The sequence below is a fragment of the Perna viridis genome, chromosome 10 (assembly GCF_037379345.1).
Source record: "Perna viridis isolate PV_CMFRI_1.1 ecotype Kerala chromosome 10, ASM3737934v1, whole genome shotgun sequence".
Classification (NCBI taxonomy): domain Eukaryota; kingdom Metazoa; phylum Mollusca; class Bivalvia; order Mytilida; family Mytilidae; genus Perna; species Perna viridis.
In genome coordinates this window covers 29,127,750-29,150,484 of record NC_142454.1, presented here as the reverse complement: position 1 = coordinate 29,150,484, position 22,735 = coordinate 29,127,750, and the positions used below count along the sequence as shown (strand labels likewise).

Sequence of the window (22,735 nt, the reverse complement as noted above, 5' to 3'; positions counted from 1 at the left end):
AACCATTTTTTTTTATTTTTGTTAATTTTGTTATTGTATTTTTTGTGTTTGGTCCACTAAAATTGGTCAATATAGATCTTCAGAAAATAATGAATACTTAATATTCATTCTCATCCCTTTTAAAATATGTATTCTCACTAGACAGGATATGCACCGCCTATACGCCTTTTGCATAAAGCGTGTTGGTAATGTGTGGCTATCACAGAGGCACAAAATTACAAAAATCATTTTATTAATGAAAAAAAGTAACAAAAGGAAATTGTTTTTAGACCGAAATATTAAATCACTCTGTAATGAATATTAAAGACAATATATTATATTATATATAACCGAAGTTTATTAAATTTATATCTTGTACACTATTAATTTACAAGGTGGAAAATCTTTTCTTGTCGCAGCTTTGCTCGTGTTTTTGCTGAATCTTTATACCTTCATCATTTGATTGCATTTGTTTGCAAAAAATGGCTTTATGCTCCAGATCAAAATACAGTACTGTTTTTTTCCGTTTTACTATCAGGGTTCAAGCAATATTTTGAGTTACTAGTATCTCCTAGAATGATGGTTTGAGAAACATTTCGATATCCAGACATTTTTTCTTCACAGCTGCCATCTGAACTTGATGGACACGGAGTAAGGTAAATATTACTACTATCTGTAGCTGGAGTACACAATTCTTTTTTAAAACAAGTTTTTGGGCTCGAGTTTATAGAATTTGGTATTTGGTCCAAATCATCATCTTTTATTTCCTCATATTGATTTGTTTCGAGGACCCCTGATAATTGATCTGGTTCACTTCGGATGTTTTTGTAACATAAGTTCTTTTGTCTGACAACGAGTTGTTACTATTACAAGGAAACACACAACATTTGGTGTTAAGATGGATATTAATATCATATTTGAAGACAAATGCTGGTTTTTCTTCCCTACAATAAGTATAAGTATAAAGCATTTTAATCGGGGTTTTATTACCAATGCAATAAGCAATCATAGATTTCAGTAAAAAAGGGAACAATAAAATCGTAATTTAGAAAGATATTATCTATATTGTTGAATGAATTCTAAGACAAACTGAATTGAGAATTTTAAAGCGTTTCCATTCATTCCGATTGTTTCATTTTTGTCCGAACTCTAATAATAATAAGATAATATAGCCTACATAATTTTCCATCTCTTCATTCAGAAAAGTCATAATATAAATCACATGTAAGTGCATTATTAAAGCAACATCAGTTTTTGTACCTTTTCTAACCTACCTGTCGCTAATGTACCTCCTGTTACTTTTGTAGCTATTACAGTTGTAGTGTTAATATGATTTAAGTCGATTCTAGTCGAAAATTGAGTATTACCTCGGCCTGTAAATATCAATGAAGGGGTTAAATTCAAATGGAAAATGGAAATAAAACTATGAAAGTTAAGTTCTATTTATATGTACCATAGAATACAAAGTGATTTGCTACATTAAAAATTGAGATCAATACTAAATACAATGGCTTTACTCTAAAACGTCTTTGACAAAAAGTACAAAGCATTAATGGAAAAGTTCTATGAAGTCGTAGTCGTTAATTCAACCAATCAATTCTGTTATTTAACATAATATATTTTTACATTCTCCAACGTTTTGATCATAATGATGTATTTTTTTGTCTTAGTCTAACAAAAATGCACTTTTGTGTAAAACGGGAAGGCCGTGTACGCTTTTAAAAGATTTCGAGTAATTTTTGTTTTTTTGTTTTTTTTTGTGTTTTTTTTAATCTTATACGTCTGTGTTGCTTATATGTCTGGCATTACTTTTGACAATCTATTCCCTTACCCCTGTTCAATGCTGCAGCTGCATATCTGCGCACAATTATCACCAAAAGTCCTTGATGGGCACAATTTACACAATTCTCCCTTAACCGAAGTAAAGCCAATAGGAAATTCTATATTAATACCGAATAACAAAAGTTATTTGTGTTTTTTTTTTCATTTTGCTTCATTAAAAGATTGATCCAAGGTTACATCGCCATCATCATTTTTATTTTAGTTTGTAGCTTCTTAAATGCAAACTAGAAAGCCTTTACTTTTTTTAAATGTCAGATAGGAGTGGGAGTAACCAAGGGAACCAAAACTCAAGCAGACAAAAAATGTAATTCAGAGACAGACAACAAAGAAAATAAAGTAAGCAATATAGTACATACAAAGTGACTAAAGTTAATGAGCAACTCGGAAACTAAAACTAAAAACTGCTTTTCTAGAAACACCCGTTGGGTTGCACATAAAATGTCAACCCCGGGGTAGAAGAAAGAGGAAAGTAAAACTATGACACGTTTAACAAATCAGTTTTCATGGTGTATATAGATGTAACGTAATGATTCACGAGTTCATGATGACATCCATAAAACTTCTTTAATCGTGTAACCCTGTTACAGAAGCCTAGTTGTAAAACGTTTGGCGCGATACAAAATGTCTACGTAGTTACGACAAGCGCTTGCATAACGGATGAGTTACGATATGAAAACTCCATACGCAGGTGGTAAAGGAATGTTGCCACAAATGAAAGGAATGGTGACGATACGGGATTAAAAGCCATCGCGTTTGTCCTATAGTTTGGTCAATTGTTTTCCTTTACCATCGATTTGTAAGTGTAGGTCAAGTTTGCGGCTGACTTCACAGTGGCTGTAGTATCCTTTATCTCAGAAATACAGATTTTATAAATTGCATTTTGTTTAAGTTCTTTAAAATATGATTTTTGTTCTGTTTCTTTTTTTTTTCTGTAAAACATTTAAGCATTTTACTGTATATAACGAAAATGATAATAAAGCAGGTAAATGAATATAGAAACGTTAACTCATCTTCCATCTTCCGCCTAAATAAAACAAAACGCTTTTAAGGAATTATATATATAGTTATTGGTTAACTTTGATGACTCTTAACTGTACTTTATGTTACCCATTGTCATTGTTGGTTAATTAATTAATGTTAATATAATAGACGCAATATATGTCTTTCACAAGCATGTTAAAGTCGAAATGTCAGTATAATTTGGATTGGTATTATTTTACCGCGGCATTCATGTTGTTTTCTTTCATGGTTGTCACAACAATAATGTTGAAAGTATTCGATAGTTCCTGAAGATGAGGAGTACCTGAAATTGAACCAAATTTTATATCGATATCACATTTACAGCGAAATCATCCGATTGAGTGTTAATCAATAATCTTAATTTGGTATAGGCAAAGCTTCCACAAACTTCCAGTATTAGCACTATACAACGAAAATGTTACCATGCTGTCGTAAGTAAGAGATGTTTACACCATTGTCTGCTTTCACGACTTAAGTACGTCTGATTATTGCATTTTTTAGCGATAAATGTCATGTTTAATCTTAAAAAAAGGATAAAAATGAAAAGTTATGAATTATTGATTTCCTTACTTTATTTTTCTTCTGCAAACACCAGCTGATTGATATATCTTCATTGTTGGAAGAGGAATTATGAAAAAAAATCATCAAACCATGCAATGACAGTAAAATGCCCATTGATGTTAATTCTAATAAGGGCAAATGCTAACAGGAGGAAGTACAGAATTGATGAATAAATCACCTGATGCAAAATTATAGTTTCAATGAACGGAAATTATGTACACTAAATGTAATTCAGTTTATATTGAAACAAAAACTCAATACGGGAAGTTTATAAAAGATGCGTCATGTTTTATACAATTGTATGTCCAATGTTTGTAATCTAATTACAATGTTTGTTTATCTTATTGAAAATGATTTTTATTTTTATTTATTTATTATTTACAAACGCCTGGCCTTTGTCATGATGTAATGAGATCTTTATGATGTATGTTTAGTTTATTTAATCATTGATCGACTTAAAACTTAGTGAAAGTTAGCTTTTCGGTTCAATAGATTCGTAGTTATTATAGACACCTTTTGACACATAAGGCTTTAACAAAACACTGCATAAACAACTGTTCAAACATTTATATCTTTACATACCTAAGTGGTTTATGTTATTACTACTAAGATACATATTTTCAGCTGTTTTGTTTTCTGTTGAGTTGACAATAAACAACAAATGATTCCTCGCCTATTAGATGTAACAATAATCATATTCCATGTAAGTATGTTTAAAGAATACGAATCAAGTAAACATTTATTAAGTTATGATACATGTAGTTAATATTCGTCAAAATACAATGTTTATATTACTATCGGTTTAATGATGGTTTTTGTTTCTTTTCTAAACTAAACAAAATCACTTCGGGTTTTCACATCAAAATATCAGGTTATTTATTAGATGAATTTGACGATATTGTTCTACTTTACATATAATTGTCATACAACTTTTAAAAAAATACCGAGTTCTATATAATGTTTAAATTTATTTTAAAATGTAAATAGACTGTATTAAAGACTTTCCTACACTTTCATTATGTTCATTATGGAAAGTTGTACTTTGTGTTTTAACAGAGAAAATAACTTCGACTTATTTAAATTCTTTAGCTAGACTGGCTTTGTTTGATTTGGTCGAATGCCAAATGAACATGAACATTATCTAACTAATAACACCTACGAGTGAAAGGAAGCGTGACAGTCTACGGACCTTTTGCGTTCAAGATTTATTAAAATAAACTTTACCATTTGATTGACTGCGAACAGTTGAGAGCAACATGTATTGCATTTTGTGCACATATGACCTTCCCCTTCCAATAAAAAAAAACAAGCTATAAAGCCAAAAACTTTACAAAGTTATTGTTTGGGTATGACTTGATTTGATTGTCATCAAACGAGTCGTCAAACTCGTACATAATGGTAAAACCAAATCGTAAATTTCTAAAACGTTTTTGTTTTGTTAAACTCCACTGCTGAATTTGCAGTTTAACTGAAAAAGTCATACAAGATCACACACATCGGTAGCTTTTTTGCTCACTTAAGGTATTTTAAGTATTATATTTTTTTTTTTCATTTCAGTTAATCCAACTATCAACAAATGAGTATACTTATGATTTGCAGTGTCCTCATACCTCTCACTGGAAGTACAAAGGTGTTGCTTATTGTAACATTTCTGACAACTACTTCTGTTTATTTGATGCAAATGATAATGTATATCAACAGGGATGTAGAACGGATGGACTGGAACAGCAAAGACAAGGTAGAAATCTTTTCCAACTTTACCAAACGTTTTTTTTTGGAAATACAATTGGACAGATTTGTATTTGATATACATGTAAAAGTATATCATCTTGACTTCTATAAATCTTCATGATATCCTATCATTTTTTGCAGTTCATAAATGCACAATTACAATTTATTCATACTAGCACTTACGGCTGCATCTTTGAGTCATTTTAAATCTCTGACTCATCCATCACCTGGACAGACTACTACTAGTCGCCCCAAGCTTTTACTAAGAATTTAACTCTGTTTGTAAGACTCCTGAAGAACGATATTCTGTAGGGCCTTCAGAATACCATTTATAAAATAAAAACAAAAAAAATAGTATTCGGGAATCTTCTTTTTATATATTTTTCAACCATCTATACCTTTCAGGAAATAAGATTGTTATAAGAGGAGGGCTAGATAAAGCTCAGTGTGAGAACGACAAGTTTCAACCTTTTAAGTTTTTGACAAATAGAAATGATGACTGCGTCTTCTTAAAATCAATATGTAACGAAGAAGGACAAATTGTACACAGCGACGGAAATTCGTTTTTAAACAGATTGTGCAAATGTGACTTTGTTAGAGGTTATGTATTCGTGGTGAGTCCCTCAAGAACTTGTTTTTGTGATCCAAATATCGAAGATTGTTCATGCTTTAAAATGCAATGCCCGGAAGATCAGTTTCTGTTTCCTGGTAAGTTTTTCCACAGTATGCTTCAATTTTTAATTCATTGGATTTCATGTTGCTAATAAGATGTTACTTCTTTAAAGCATAGCACAGCTTAGCAGACTTTTAAACATTATTATGGGCATTATTTTTGTATCAAGATACGCAAAATTTGATAACTACCAATATGGCAATGATACGTTCTTCTAAAGTTCTTTTTTCTATGATAGTATTTCCGTTTTAGGTAGGTAATTATTTTAAGGACCAATTTTCGATTATGAAATATATTCAAAACGTCATAAGTTTTGAATTAATAGCTACAAAATTCTAAAAGTGGGGGACAACTTCCCATTCAATATACTTAATTCAAATTTGAATTTCGAGTGACTTGTTTTAACCATATTACAAGAAAGTCATGTGCTGGACTGTGTTACGTTATCATATTTTATTTATACATAATTACTACTAATGTAAAAATCTTAATTACTCCTATTTTTTAAGCATATTTTGCCCCGGTGAGATATTGGATATACTTTATTTTTTTACACTAACGATCGGATTCATTGACATTTTTTCACCTCTGCAAGCCATAAACAAGGCGAAAAATGTTGGTTTTTGGATAGATGAAAGTTTGTTCTCCAATTTTCACTAATATGATATTTTTTTGCCATCATAGTTGATATCGGCTTCTGAGGCGAAAGCTCACGAGCGTTTTCCAAAAGACTTGAAATGAATTAGAAGGAATTGAAGATAGGGTGCTCTAGTACAATCGTTGTTAAACTGTATAAAAGGGCATGCACTTTATTTTGAATATATTATATAAAATGTATCATAATCCCACCTACATGTACGTTTTGTGATTTAGTACATGAAATCTTCATAGCATAAACAAAAATGTCTTTCTTATTTAGTATATAATTTTAGTGTATAATTTACTAAGAAAAAAAATAATGTAGTATCAAAACGTTTTGTATTTTTTATAGATTATAAATGTCGGGCATCTAATTTTTTGAAGAAAGAAAAAATTGAGTGTATATACAGTTCAGTATCGAGGTAAGGTAAATGACAATCTCAAATTAAAATGAAGTAAGTCTTTGGAAACTTGCGAGGACAAAGACGGGACGTATGGAAAGAAGAAGAAGCCTACCCTAACGGTGCGCCTGGTCCATATTCCAGTTTTGTGGAGTCCGAGTTGCTCATTTGCTTTTTTAGCTTTGTGTGTATAATTTTAGTTACTTTGTGTTCTTTGCTAGTGTGTCTGTTTTCCATGTCTTGTCTTTGTCCCTGGATTGCACTCTTTTGATTTTCGCTATAACCTTGGTTCCTTTGATTTCTCTTACAAACAATATACTATGATAAACAATACACACAACAATGGCCACATCATATTTCTACATTGCTTTATTGATTTAATGAAAATCCGATGAATTCCATTGAACAATATTTAATTTCTCAAATTCAAAGGACGTAACCTCAATTGAGCCATAGGGCCACGTCTAGCCACATTCCTATACTACCTTTTAGTGCCAGTTAGTGGCATAAAAATTGTTAATACGCGAACTGCGTAAAAAAGATGACGTTTAAATGCCATAAAGACGAATATGATCTAGTACGCTAAAAACTTACATGGCCTACAGTGCTCCGTGAGTTTGGTTTTGGGTACTTTAACTCAAACAAGAGAAAGATATACTATTCCTTGGAAGAACCAAGGAAATTATACATGCTTAATCTAATAATATTGTACTCTTTTCTTTTGCTATATTCACTAAACAAAAACCGTAAATACGTCTTTGAGTATAGTGAATTATGCACACGATGTGAAAATTAGGTATATATGCCAATATTCTGAAATTTAAGTAACTCAAAATATATTTATGGTCCCAGTTCCAATACAATTACAGGTAATCTGAATGTTGTTAAAGACCGTGAGTTGAAAACATTTCATTAAAAAGGAACCAGGTATCGAGTCCCAGCCACAATCAATTAGAGTAAATGTCGTTATTGAAAGAACTCAGCAAGAAATCTGATTTTGTTTCTGTTGATAAAGCTGCTAATACTATCATTTTTATTTGTCGTATATTTTATATTAAAATTCTACAAAACGAAATAATAAAGTCATTGACATTCCAACTGATTACATATTCAGAAAGTGAAAATGTGAACAAAGATAAACTCGTCGCTACATCCTTACAAGCTGAATCTAGTAGCATGGAAGTCTCTATTATGAACTGGTTTCCCAAACTTCATAAATCGCCGCATAAATGTAGATTCGTTTCCTCTTCAAGTCAATTCTTTACATTTAGACTTTCTTTTTTCTTATTAGTGCGCTCAATACCGTAAAAGTCCTATTATAATTTTGTGTTACAAAGCTTATAAAAATAGTTGAATTAACTTTAAAAAAAAAAACTTGCTTGAAGTGCTTAATAAATTACAGACCGTGTGGGATCTTCCAAATCTTTTAAAAGTTTTGATTGTTTTTTTTTTACTTTATACAGTACAATTCCTCATTATTTCCAAAACAGAAAACAAACAAAAAATCACATATCTTATCAAATGGTCGTTTATTAAATCGGGATGTTAATATATTTGTTCGATTTTTTCATATTATTTTTTTGTAACAACAAACATAAAAATTACGTTAATTAGACTTTTGTTGGTATTCTTACGCACTCGAATTCCTTTTAGACAACAATTTCGTTCGTTTTTTTTTTTAAATTTACATATGACTAAACAATCGTTAGATAAATGGCAAAAACATTATACTACTATTAAAAGCCGAGACATATTGGGCTTCCTGTCGATGCCAGTATATACAAATTTTCTTCTTCCTGCATACATGTATTAAAGAAGCTTGTACTTGAACAAAAACAACACAAATTAGGATATTTGCTTCAACGAGGTAGCACAAGTGGCCAAAACATTATAAAAATGCTTAATTTTGTTTTTGTTTTGTTTTTGTTTGGGGGGGGGGGAGGTAATGAATTGATTTTAACATTTTACTGCAGTAAGAATCACAATATTAAAACTTGTGACCAGTTTTTGTCAGACGTGTCACCAGTCTTAATACTGTTATTAGTACCACAATGCAAATGACTTACGACGTCAAAGTGCGTCATAACATATTACTTTATCTTAAACCAATCATACTGCCTGTTCACGCCGATTTTAGACTTAATGTGCCATGCAATTATGGGTTTGTTTTCCAATGTTTATATATAAGATGGAAAATTGTTAACCTATAGCAGATGCCTAGATATTGACTCCAAACAATTTAAATTCTTAATTGATTCAAGACAAACTCGAAGAGAAAATGTAATTACCCGGATTTTCATCCTATATATTTCGTAATGTATTCGAATAAATAAATTAACTGATCCTCTATGGTCTTGTTTACCTCGATAAACTGTTAAAGAAGAGATATCGATGAAGTAAACTTTGTACCGTGTCTTTTGTTAACTAGTATATGTATAAAAAATGTTTTTTGTTGTTCTTGTAAACAATTCAAAAGTAAATCATGATTCTATTTGGCTTTTAACAATGACATTTGAAAAAAAAAACACAAATAAATATTTTCAAAAGCACGATATTGAGCAGACAGCGCACCGAACAAGGTTAACAATGCTTTGGCATAAATAATAAAGAGACAATTCATATTGTCATTGGTCGTATTGTGACGTTTAAAGTTTCAATGAAAAACATATTGGCCACTCCCTGGAACCGGAAGCAAGTAGAAGCACATGGTCAATAATTACATTCACAATTATTTTGTAGTTGTTCTGCAATTAAAATAAAATGTAGAAAAGGATATTAAAAACAAAACTTAGTAATGTTTGCATACTAATATATATACGAATTAATCATAAAAACGTGATCAGTGCAGTTAAATGTGCTATCATGATCAGTAGTTTTTAATCTTTAACGCTTCTTTGTTCAAGAAGACTGTCGTTTTAGAACGCCAAATAAAGTCAAGGATATTAATGCTTTATAACACACTTTTACATTCATTTGTTGTTTTTTTTTAATGTTTTAAATCAAAATTTTCGGGAATTACCTCCCTCATTTCTTAGATTATTTCGTCATTTTGAAACAGGGTAGATGACGATACATCGACGCATCCAATGTTAAAAGACAAGAGGGATCCCGATGATGATATATTTACCTATCGTAGGTTTACATTAAAACTAGATATCCTTTTGTAAGCATGGAATATCTTATATATAATATACGTCATTTTTCTCTGTACTTAGGTCAATATCATTTCTGTGCAAGACGGTCCTTACTGTTGTATAGTTATATTTATCATCAGAAAATCACCTTGTTGAAGCATGGGGATTGGATACATGTACTAACAAATGTGCGATAAAATTCCAAAAATCCATTACCACGTCAAAAGCGCGGGAAATTCAATTTCCCTGGTTATAAATAGCGAGTAATTAGTTGAGAAAATGAAATTAACTTTTTTTTTTCATGAACATGTAACAGGTTAGTTTTGATATTTATGACTTGCACAATAACATGGTTTCCTCTGATGGAATAACCACTATAGTTGTTTATGTAGAGCGTTTAATTGACTCATTTACTACTCTTAAGAATTGTGTTTGCTTTAAATATTTACATTGAACGTTTTACACTAATATCAGTTTCCATTATACTATATCAACATTAGCAAATTAACGGCAATCGACACCCTCCTGTCATGCTATAATCAGTGATGAACAGTAAAGGGCTTAAACATTTAAGTTCTGAAAGAATATGTATGAAAGAGACACAAAGCAATGTTACTTCATTTGGTTAAAACTAAACTAGTTATAACTACCGTGATGCTTAATGACGTTTTTTTTAGGTCCATGATACCGCACATTGCATGCGAAACTAACAACAAGCTTTCACTCAATTCGGAAAAGGTATCAGACAGATCTGACGATATGGGTCAGTGAAGTGAATTCAAATCGAAAAAAGCTCTAAACTGGTTTAAAATTGAAATATGCAATTCAAAAACAAATAAAAAAAAATGTTTAAAGTATCTTGAACCGGTACCCTTAGGTATTTAAAAAAAAAATGGACAACCGTTTGCCCCTTTTAAGCCATCGTCATTTTTTGAATCATTTTACAAAGATAAGAAAAACGTATATATGCGCTGCTCGGTTTTAGGCTGTGTTTAAATCGGCGGGTTTTTATAGAAAAGCAGAGGACGCTTACCCTACCGGTTTACCAGGTCCATGCTCCCAGTTTTTAGTGGAGTAAGAGTTGCTCATTTGCTTTTGTTACTTTGTATGTATGATTTTAGTTACTTCATGTTCTTTGTAGTGTATGTCTGTTTTCCATGTCTGGACTTTGTCCCTGGATTACATTCATTTGGTTACCGCTATAACCTTGGTTCCCTTGATTATTCTTAAGCTCATATTAGGTATAAACTAAATAATATATATATGTATATCTATAAAATCATTTTAGAGGTACCAGAAGGATTACTTAATGAATTACTTGATAGTACAAAAGGGTTCACAATAGTAACATTCATTTTCATTACCATATGTAAGTTGTAAGAAATGTATTTGGATTCATACTTATACATAGTTCGTCGTAACATTTGTCATTTTGCCATTTGTTTTGCATTCGGAAAATGCACGTACTTCTAACAAAAAAATGATTTTTTTTTAATTATTTGAAAATAGTCTACAATGATTCCAACGAAAAAAGATAATGAAATTATTACGCTTTATTATTTCTACAATATAATCAGTTTCGCAATAACACAAAATTTAATTATTATGTATCATATTGATTTATAAATGTATTCGGAAGTAGAAATTTAAATATAAATCTTCGGTTTATAATATTTTAACATTAATCTTAGAAAAGTTGAATGATGTTTCATATCTTTGCACCAAAAATACACACATCTTTAATTCAAATATACCGACAAAACAATGGTTATTGACATCAACAAGATAAAGTATTGATAAAACAACCGAATACATCAGTTGATATATTTCAAGTTTAAGAAGTAAAACACTTTTTACTTAAAATTTAAACAAATACTTTATACATATCTTGTGTGTACAAAAAGTTTTATTCTCCATGTTCCGTCGTCAAGTATTTTGCTGAAACACTTTTGGAATTAAATGAATATGACTCGTCGCATTGATTTATGCATCAAATTGATCAAAGTGTCTGTAAGTGTGTGTGTTCTTCAAATAAAAATTTTGTCCTCGTAAATGTATATTATTACCATAAAAATGAATAGCCAAACAATAAAAACAAAAACGAAACGAAACGAAATCTAAACAACACTTACAAAAGCCAATGGACGAATGGACTAGGTCTATTGCCTCCTTTTATCATTGATTGCATAACAAAAGGTTGTTTGGTTACAGAGGATAAAAAACACAGATCTTCAGGTTGGAAAGATTTATTGTTGAAATGTGCCCTATCATTGACTTATTCAACAGTTACTTCTATACAGCGTTTTACTGCTAAATACAAATAAAACTATCTATATACCAGAAATCACTTTAAAACAAATAATATAAACATGATATTGCATAAATAAAAGAGAGTGGATGAAATTATCATTAGTTTTAACTCAATCTTCCCTGTTTTAACAGATATGTCCCGGCAGAAAGGGGAAAGGGATATGGAAAAAGATGATTCTGAAGTTTAGTGTGATGAACATGAATGGAAAATATGTGAAATGTGTGAAAAAAAACCTATAAGCATAAAGTATCGAACTAAACTTTCGTAGCAATGGATGCAATATGGCTAGATACAGCATTTAATCAAACATCTTAAAAAACACATTTGTTTTTTATCGTATTTGCTGTCTTTTAATTGGTCAAAAGTTTTTACTGTTATTTTCAATGTTGTCAATTTTTATGGGGACACGTCCACACTTGCCGGAACTACATTTTTTATTGTTCCGAAAATTCTGAACCTTCATTCATTCTCAACAATACGATTAAAATTTAAAACAAAGATTTGTACAATAATGTGTTGCTTTCCAATCATTTAAAGATAATACCCCATCGAACAAAGCCCCTGACCAATAACCCCGACCCTCCCGACTTCCTATCATCTTCTTTAGTACTAGTAAAACAAAGATTAAAAAGATGCCAGATTTCGACATAGGTGGGGTGAAAATTTGCTTGAAATGGAGACAGGGGACACATACACTGAAGAAGATTTATTAGGATGCCTCTTCAAAGATGACATTCAAAATATTTAGGTGGTAGAGGTAAACATTCGCGACATTGCTTCAGAAAATCCTGAATTGGCAACACAAGTAGAGACGAAGGCCCCATCGCAGATTCTGTTTGCACCCCAGCCAGAGACACTGTCTCCACCGGCACCGCAGATTCCGTTAGCACCCAAGCCGACTGAAACTGAAAACCTACAGTTTCTGCACCTTAAAATAAAAACAAGAGCTGAAAGAACTTCAAGACAGTCGACAGGCTAAATCTACAAAACAAAACACAAAGTGGGGAGTCACAGGTAAATACAAACTTATCCAAATTTGGGAAACCATATTTATAATTTTGCCATAAGTGAGGAAAAATATATTAATTCAGACCAGGATTTGAACCTGGGACCAGGACCAGGTTATGGATTTCGAAACTGTTTCAACAGAAGAATTGAACAAAGTGTTGGCTAAATTTTACGCCGAGGCATCCCAAAATTTTCCGAAAGAAGATGCAAGGAAATGTCAGCTGCCCAGTCCAAAGAACGGCAAAAAACTCACTGAAAAAAACATTGGAACCGCAAAAAACCGACACATCCATAATTTAGAAAGGGATATTGCTATCGTTCGCGATAAGTAATAAAGAAAGGCAAATGAAACCTTGACGGATAATTGAAAAGAACCTCGAAAAGGGCCTCTCTCGTCCTACCAAACATAAACAAATTATTACAATGAATGACTTGGGAAAGATTAATTCTTTACTATACTCATCTGAAGTAGAGCCAATTAGCCTTAGATTCCGTGTTTTGTATAATATTACCATGCATTTTGTCACCCATGGAATTGAATTTCACGAACAACTCCAGTTTAACTCGTTTAAATTCCACTTTTTTAAACACAATCGTGAATATGCCTGCTTGTCACAGGAAATAAACAGAAACATTGACAAGACGGACTAGACTCTGAAGACACTATAAATGAAAAGCGAATGTACATTGTATCCTGGTGAAGGTGATCGCTGCACAGTTGCTTTATTGAAATTGTTGATTTCGAAAACATATCCGGATGCAACTTCATTTTTCAACCACATCAACAAAGATGCGTTGTCGTCAAAATCTCCGCAAAATTTACATCTATGGTACACAAACTTGTAAAATCTTACCAATTCAGTAGATTCAAGCCAGATGTGTCGACAAATACATACTGTAGTGTAATGTACACACCTCATTGTCTCCGTGCAACAGCGATTCAAGCATTGAGTGACGCTGGCTTCAAAAGTAGGCATACTATATATGTAACTTGTCATCTCCCCGCAAGTGCGTAACCCATAGTCCTAGCGATTCAGATCTATAGTGTGAAGTGTCGTAACAATGTGTCAGCGTTTCACAAAAAAATCGTACGTTTTACGTTTACGAGTACACCTACGAACGCCGTAAGGTTACATTTACTTGTGTTTCACAAAACCACACGTAAACGTAATCGTAAACACACTTCTTTTTCTTGAAGGTATAAAAAGCTCTTAATTAAAATTCAATTCCGGTTCGTCTGCTAATTATAAGTATCGTTAATTATCGATCGCTTCTTGATTGACACAACATGCTTTAAGTAGAAATGACATCAACAAGGAAGCCAAATTGGACGTCACTGGAAGTGACTACTTTAGTAGAGGAAATATCACCTCATATCGCATTTTTAAGGTCAAAATTCTCAAATACAGTAACAAATGAGAAAACAAAACAAAGATGGGAAAATATTACTCAAAAGTATGTTCCTTGGATTTTTTAAAAAGTATCATTGTTTTATCAACTAAGACCAAACATTTTTAAAGTATGAACATCATAATTTATAACATCTTCACCGTAAACATGTATGATAACCTAGTATCTATAGTGTTCAATTTTGTGAAAAAAATTATTCTCTTTACCTTAGCAGAATTTGTTTTCCTTGATTAGCATATCCTATTTTAAATATAGCAGTGTTGACTGACGTTGAACACGGACCGGGAGAATAATAAAACGTTGAATAAAAACACTGAAAATGCGGAAAGGCTTCGATTAATAGTGTTATCCAAACAAGTCTACAATAGAAAACTCTTCTTGTGAACTAAGAAGCCTTCCCGGAATCCTAACTCAAAAGAGTCTTGGTTCACATGTGTAAGAATGTTTCCACTAATCTGACGTCATCAATATAAACGTGTTTACAAACGTGTGTAGGGGCACTTGCGGGATTACACCTGTCGTCGCAAATGTTTGCAATAAAGTGGAACAATAGACAAACTAAATTATGCATTACCTACATGTAGACATGGGTTGTCGAATATTTCAACGTTTATTTAAACAAACATCAAACTAGGTTTTTATGAGTTTAAGAAAAAACATATTTTAACATGAACTGTTTGCATTTTTCAAGTAATTATGATTTCTGTTAACTTTAAATTTAGTTCTTATTAAACAAAACAAATAATACTAGTTTGAATCAGTGGCGGATCCATGGAGAAAATTCCGGGGTGGGGGCTTTTGTTTAAAATATTTGTTTATCATGTGCAAAATTATGCCAAAATTTGCAATTGATCGTCTGGAATCCAATAGTCGTAAAATATCATGAATCCGCTTCTGAGTATTAATACGGTACTCGACTAACATTATTCGAACAAATATATTCATATCCCGATTTATTAAATGACCTTACATGCAAAGGTATATTTCAATTGATTTCCATTTTAATCTTATTAACATATAATTCCAGATCATATTAAAAACCAATATCTTTCATTAAAGAGTTAATTCTGTCAGCCGAGCGGGGAGGACTGCAACTGAAGTAAAAAAGAAATGGCAGGACCTACAATCGGCAGTAAAAAAGAAGGAAGTTTCTAAGAGGAATCATTTGCAACAGACTGGTGGGAGAACTCCTTCTGAGGAACTTAAAGACTGGGAGTTAATGGTAAATGTATCATATTCTCCTTGGAATTTAGAGAAATCTAAAAATTAAAGTCAAACATTGATGAAAAGTTAACGGCGTCTAAGGGACCAATCCTACCTAATAGAGACTAAACCTGAATGCACATCGACACATTTAAAATGTCCGAAAATTGAAATGAAATGTATTAAAGTCCAAATTCACAATATGACAAGCAATGAAATGCTTGGTTATACATGCACAATTCTTAACTATTCTATGAATATTTCATTCATTACGCACAATATTTTTTTATGTTTCATATTTAAATAAAACTGGTAACTTGTATTTTACATGTTAAAGATACAATTCCTTCACCAAATGTTCAAGGAATTGAGGGTGGTGTTGATACTGGGTTCATCGGTTAGTTCATCAAAACGCATGACAAAAAAAATACATGTAAATGCATACAGACAATTATCAAGTGTTGAAAAATACCACCTTGAGTCAGAGTTGATATAACTTTCCAGAATGCTCCTTTTTCTTATAATGAATGTTCATTTCGGACACTGGAATGAGAACGAAACACTGAAAATTATATACCAATTTTCAGCGATCCATCTCAATTCAATGAACAACATATACGCACATGCTACTAGTATATCACTTTAGTAGTGAAGTAAACTAGGTTCTAAGTTTGCATCTGATTAGGACCTACATGTAGTGAGTAACTCATGGAAACAGATTCAAAAACAAGTGCGCAATCTTCATTGTTTTTAGTTTTCTATAACATGAAATAAACTAACATCGCAATAAATGTATTGTTTCCCATCCTGTCTATTCAAATGAATTTTACTGGAAGGTTATACTAAATTTTTTTGCATACTAGAATTACGTCTGCTATATGAAATAACATGTTTCACTTTATACTCTGAAAGTGCAATTACAGCTGAAACAACCTCAGATACCCTTAGCCAAAGCAGTGTAGAGGTACCTGGTTCAAGTTTGCCTGAAGCTAGTCAAAGTGTTCTGAGCCATAGAGGTACTTAAAAATTGGCGATCAAAGTAATATAGAAATAAAAGAGTTGCATATAGGTTGGATTTAATGTAATATCATAGCTTTATATGGCAAGCCAAAGTGGACAAGAATAAATATTTTGTAATACTGGAAAATACGTTTTTGATATTACAAAATGATTTTTTTAATATTAGAAAATATATTTTAATATTATAAATTCATTTTATAATATTACAAATTCCTGATTGATTGATTTATTCCATTTCGTCCATGGGTGGACATAGGGCGACTACAGTTTCTCTCCATTCGCTTCGGTTTTGGGCGATGGTGTTACAATTCTTCCACGTTAGTCCTACTCTCTTCAGTTCAGAGTTCAAACCCCTCCTCCAGGTGTTCTTTGGTCTTCCTCTTTTTCTTTGCCCTTGGGGATTCCAATCTAAAGCTTGCTTTGTAGTGTTTTTATTGTTCTTTCTTAAAGTATGACCAATCCATTTCCATTTTCGGGTTCGAATGGTGTTTTCTGTTGGTTGTTGTTTTGTTCTTTGCCAGAGTTTCTTGTTTGTTATTTTTTTCTGGCCATCTGATATTCAGTATATTTCTTAGGCACTTGTTAACAAAGACTTGTATAGATTTCATGGTGTTTTCTGTTTCTCTCCAGGTCTCGCAACCATATAACAGGACAGACTTAACATTGCTGTTAAAAATTTTGATCTTAGTAGTCGTTCTCAGTGTTCTACTTTTCCATACTGGCTTTAGAATGGAAAAAGCCTGTAATGCTTTCATCTTTCTGGCTTGTACATCTTCGTCAGTGCCTCCAGTTGTACTCATGACAGTTCCAAGGTACGTAAATTTATCTACATTCTCTATCTGTTGGTTATTTACCAATATTGGATCCATCTGGTTTTGTTGAATTCTCATGGCTTTGGTTTTGGCTGTGTTGATATACAATCCTGTTCTTTTAGCTGTTTCTTCGAGATGGTTGACCTGGTGTTGGGAATCTTGAAGACGATGCGATAGTGTGCATATGTCGTCTGCAAATTCGAGGTCTTCTAGACGAGATGTTAGTGTCCATTGTATACCATGAGGGTCGTTGTAAGCTGTTGTTGCTATCCAGTCGATGACTATGAGAAAGAGAAGGGGAGAGAGAATGCATCCTTGCCTTACGCCAGTTGTTACAGGGAAAGGATTCGTCAATGTACCAGCATGTATGACCTGACAAGAGAATTCTTCATACAGTAACTTAATCATGGAAATAATCTTAGGAGGAATCCCATAGTGTCCAAGAATGTTCCACAAGACCTGATGATCTATGCTGTCAAATGCTTTCTGGAAGTCAATAAAGTTTAGATATAGGGATGACTGCCATTCGATCGTTTGCTCAATAATTATTCTGAGTGTTGCAATCTGATCGACACATGATCGTTCTTGTCTAAATTCAGCTTGTTCATCTCTCAGCTTGCTATCAATCTCTTCTTTCATTCTTTGTAAGATTATACTGCATAGGATTTTACTAGGAATGGACAAAAGAGTTATTCCTCTCCAGTTGTTGTAATTGGATTTGTCCCCCTTTTTAGGTAGTTTTACCAAGAGTCCCTTTTGCCAGTCTTTTGAAATTTTTTCTTTTTCCCATATCTGGTTTAATAGCCCAAGAAGATATTGAATGGTAGTGTCATTCATGGACTTGAGGGCTTCTGGTGGTATGCCATCGATTCCCGCTGCTTTCCCATTCTTAAGATGTTGTAGGGCTTTTCTTACTTCATTTTCGGTAATTTTGTCAGTCTCTATGTTAAGTGTTGGACCTTCTTCAAGTATTGGTGGATTTGTTGGTGGTGGTCTGTTCAATACCTCACTAAAGTTTTCTTTCCATCTGTCAAGCTGATCTTCTAGCTTTGTGAGGGTATTGTTGTTTTTATCTTTGACTGGTACATTTTCATTTTGAGAGATCTTTCCACTGAGTTGTCTTGTGATGTTATACAATGTTTTGATGTCTCCTTTTAAGCAGGCGTTTTCAGCTTCTACTGCTAACTTTTCAGCATGATTTCTTTTATCTCTTTTACAGCTTTCCTTTACTTCTCTGTCTTTTGCGCTGTAAAGGTCTTGCAGGTTTTTCTTTTGCTGTCTGGTTTTGGCACTCATCAACTTTTCTTTTATTTCCCTTCTTTCAGATATTGTATCCCATGTTTGATCTGACATCCATTTCTTTCTTTTCACTTGAATGAAACCAACTGTTTCTTCGCATGCTTCCAGAATGGCTGTCTTTGTTGAGTTCCAGATGTCATCAATATCATTGTTTATTTCTTCGTTGTCAAGATCTAATAAAGTACTAAATCTGTTCCTGAGTGTAATTTGGAAGTTTTCTTTCACTTTCTGATCTTTAAACTTCTCAACATTAAACTTCCTTTTTGTAGTCTCTCTTTTCTTTGTTGTTAAAAGCTTGAGTTTAATTTGTCCAATTACAAGGTGGTGATCTGATGCTGCGTCTGCTCCACGTTTTGTTCGTACATCTTGTAATGAAGATCTCCATCGACGGCTTATTGTTATGTGGTCTATTTGGTTTTCAGTGTCTCCAGATGGTGAAATCCAGGTGGTTTTATGACAAGATTTATGTGGAAACCAAGTACCGCCAATTACTAGACTGTTTATAGCGCAAAAGTCAGCAAACATCTCTCCGTTCTCATTCATTTGCCCTATTCCATGTGGTCCTATCTCCCTATCTCTACCTCCTCTGTCATCACCTACTTTGGCATGCAGATCTCCTAAGATGATAAGGATGTCTCTTTTAGGAACGGCATCAACAACTGATTGTAATAAGTTGTAGAAGTCATTTTTATCATCTTCGTCTGCGGTGTTTGTTGGTGCATACACCTGTATAAATGTTATTTTCTGGAATCGAGTGTCAAATCTAGCTGATATCACTCTTGCAGATATTGGATTCCACTCCAAAAGCGATTTCTTGGCTTTCCTTGTAAGCATGAATCCCACGCCTTTGTCATGTATGTCGTCTTCATTTGGATTTCCTGAGAATATGACCGTATGACCTGAAGAAAGTGTTGTCATTCCAGATGTATTCCATCTTACTTCGCTGAATCCTAGAATTTCGATATTGTATCTATCCATTTCGTTCGCAATTTGCAAGCTTTTGCCACTTTGATACATTGTTCTAACATTCCAAGTACCTATGGTTGTTGGTTGTTTTGGTGAGAACAACTTCATCAGCTTTCGCGTCATTTGCTGTCCTCGATGTTTGGTTTGGTCCTCTTTCTCTAGTCGTTGACGAGTCCGAGGAATGACTTTTACTGTAATCGTTTTTGTAACCATTTGTATCCACTAGTGGGGGGTTGGCCCTCTAGCTTCAGCTTTATTTTAATGTGGTGGTCAGCAAGTCCCTCACATGCGTTTGTATCAGAGTTATCTCTCCTAGATAGGTTCCCTACCATGGGTGACGACTCCTTTCTAGCCGGGTTTTACATCAGAGTTACCTCTCCTAGACAGGTTCCCTTTCAAAGGTTAAACAAATTCCTGGTTTAGTAATATAACAAAATATCACACTTTTAAATTGAATTTGTAATATCAGGAAATGAATTTGTAATTCATTTTTGTCCACTTTGGCTTGCCATAGCTTTCTGAAATTTCACATGAGCAACGTTAACTTGGTGTATTATATCAGATATGGAACAAACATATTTAGGAGCGGGTGTAACTGTTTATTAAGCAACATTCACAGGTTGTAGTTTTTGTTATTGAGCACTTGTATATTTCCTTTTTCTTTTGTATAGGCCCTACCACAGGCATGACTATCCAGGAAAAAATATGGGATAAGCAGCTGGAAAAAATTCACGAGAAGGATACTGCAGGGTAATACTTACAGGCTATTTTACATTGCTAGTTTAACTTATGGGTCCGATCTGAAAACTTCGGTAACTTCAATATTGAGTAATCAAGGGAACCAATGTTATATCATATATCATATACTGATCGTAAGGGACCGGCATATCACCCCGCGTGTTTCCTTTGTTGTTAAAGTAGATAGACAAAACATCAAAAATTTTTGTTAGCATGAACATGTACAATAATTATTGCTCTTTAGCTGGAATCAATTTTATTTCGCTCTTCTCTTTCCTAGGGACAGCTAACCAATTCCAAAGAAGAAGAGAAAGACAGCAGAGGACGTTTATGATAGACAGTGTATTTTGCTTGATAGAAACAGACTTGCAAATAAAGTTAATCAACAAATGTTTGCACCACCGTGACAAGGAAGAGTCCAATTTTTTGGCTTTTCTGTCAACGATGATATAATAACGTCCATGGAAAAACCTTTTTGTGTGACATTTTTCATTTCAGTGCCTATGTTATGCAAAATAATAGTGTTATATTATATTTCATTCAGATAAAACGTCTAACTCCAAACTAGGGGCAATTTTTAATTTTTAATTTTTGACTTGGTGACAACTGAAATGAACGAAAAACTGTCTTATGAAGTATTACATATATTAACAACTTTTCACAACTCTTAGTTATATTCGATTTAGAACAAAACACATTTGTGTATAGACAGAATGAATAATTTTAGCCTCAAAATTGAAGTTAGAAAAAATCTCAAATTTATAAAATGATACAGCACCATAAGCCTTTACAGGCTGGTTGGTAAAAAACATAGATATATTTAGTGTCATGACTATGTATGAATATGATGTCATGTTTATATATGTCAAGCTGTATTAAACATAAAATATCTATATATTTTTCTCAGAATAACACTACATGTATTATATATTTTTTGGATATGCTGAAATTCTATACAGGTGTTTATAGAGAAGTTTATTTCCAATTTTGGTAAAAATAATTTGTTTCCATGCAGTGATGTGTTTTACTTTCAGGGTTTTGTTTAGCCTTGAACGTATTTGTTTGGGGGAAAGTGTTTTTAAATTGTTGCGCGACAAAATGGCTCAAAGAAAAACATCCATTAAGCTACCACCGGAAATCAAATGATTGTTTTATTCCAATAACTGTTTCGTCCCTGCCACGGGTACTCATCAGGTGGCTTTCAATGGGCTACCACGACAGTTTTTAGATATGATTCATATACATGTGCACGCAAAGTTAGCATAATTTAGCAAATTTTAGTCAAACTTAAGAAAACATTACATGTATATGAACACATTTTTACAATATACAACATATGTATGCACATAAATAAAATACCTTAAATAATGTGACACAACAGCTTGAACATTTATAGCTGGATACTGTTTTCTGCATAGGTAAACAGGCTCATCTTTATGTGGGCGCTGAATTGGAATCAATGTCCCACCCATAGCTCCAACAACATTTGGAATGCCACCACTTTTTTAATATCACGCTTTTTTTTAAATTTCTTGTTTTTCTTGTTTTGTTTTTTTTTTCATTCTCTGAAAATCGGAATCGACCTGAAACTCGAACTCTTACTTGAACCTGGTGATTATCCACTCATAATTGGGTCTTTAATCCTACCAGAATTGCCGACAGAGGTATAAAAATGTCAATGAAATGTTTGACCCTAATCTAGAAAGGAACTTGTATGGTGGAAAGGGAAGGATGGTAATGTGTATTTGTAATTCTGCACTTGTTCCCTTGCTTTGCTTGTGCACAAAACAATACAGAAAGTATCAACTAATATGTACAGTGGGACATTTATTACAATGGGAGCCTAGTATATTCTGGGTTTGGATGGGGCGATGAGTACCCCCAGTATACTAATATACGGGAATGTGCATTGTCATGAGTACTTTTTAAAAATGCGTAGATTTCGTTGTGATTTTTTTTCTTATTGGAAAATATACATTTGGTACAAA

At 32.8% G+C, this 22,735-nt stretch overlaps 2 protein-coding genes, 1 long non-coding RNA gene and 1 pseudogene across 7 annotated transcripts; 3 read left to right on the top strand and 1 right to left on the bottom strand.

The window, feature by feature from the left end:
* Nucleotides 1-276: 276 nt before the first annotated feature.
* On the bottom strand, nt 277-3,555 carry LOC148605281 (uncharacterized). 3 transcript variants are annotated; one of them, XM_088550715.1, is made up of 5 exons: nt 3,412-3,555; nt 3,042-3,124; nt 1,811-1,919; nt 1,254-1,352; nt 277-923 (listed from the first exon to the last, which is right to left on the bottom strand). In XM_088550715.1, the coding sequence occupies exons 2-5, from the start codon at nt 3,066-3,068 to the stop codon at nt 790-792; spliced, it is 369 nt and encodes a 122-aa protein (XP_088406841.1). In that variant the 5' UTR covers nt 3,069-3,124; nt 3,412-3,555; the 3' UTR covers nt 277-789. The 3 variants fall into 3 exon arrangements, with proteins under 3 accessions (XP_088406841.1, XP_088406842.1, XP_088406843.1); XM_088550716.1 differs by lacking the exon at nt 1,811-1,919; XM_088550717.1 differs by lacking the exon at nt 277-923 and having other exon boundaries at nt 1,253-1,352.
* Nucleotides 3,556-3,937: 382 nt separating this feature from the next.
* LOC148605280 (uncharacterized) lies at nt 3,938-12,024 on the top strand. 2 transcript variants are annotated; one of them, XM_088549772.1, is made up of 6 exons: nt 3,938-4,105; nt 4,960-5,140; nt 5,539-5,841; nt 6,798-6,867; nt 9,905-9,978; nt 11,269-12,024. In XM_088549772.1, the coding sequence occupies exons 1-6, from the start codon at nt 4,064-4,066 to the stop codon at nt 11,358-11,360; spliced, it is 762 nt and encodes a 253-aa protein (XP_088405898.1). In that variant the 5' UTR covers nt 3,938-4,063; the 3' UTR covers nt 11,361-12,024. The 2 variants fall into 2 exon arrangements, with proteins under 2 accessions (XP_088405898.1, XP_088405899.1); XM_088549773.1 differs by lacking the exon at nt 9,905-9,978.
* A 907-nt stretch (nt 12,025-12,931) lies between these two features.
* Nucleotides 12,932-14,315, top strand: LOC148605279 (uncharacterized; annotated as a pseudogene).
* Nucleotides 14,316-15,549: 1,234 nt separating this feature from the next.
* LOC148605278 (uncharacterized) lies at nt 15,550-21,570 on the top strand. 2 transcript variants are annotated; one of them, XR_015916057.1, is made up of 4 exons: nt 15,550-15,931; nt 16,836-16,928; nt 20,681-20,759; nt 21,028-21,570. It is a non-coding gene; the product is annotated as an uncharacterized LOC148605278 (long non-coding RNA). The 2 variants fall into 2 exon arrangements; XR_015916056.1 differs by having other exon boundaries at nt 16,825-16,928.
* Nucleotides 21,571-22,735: the final 1,165 nt, after the last annotated feature.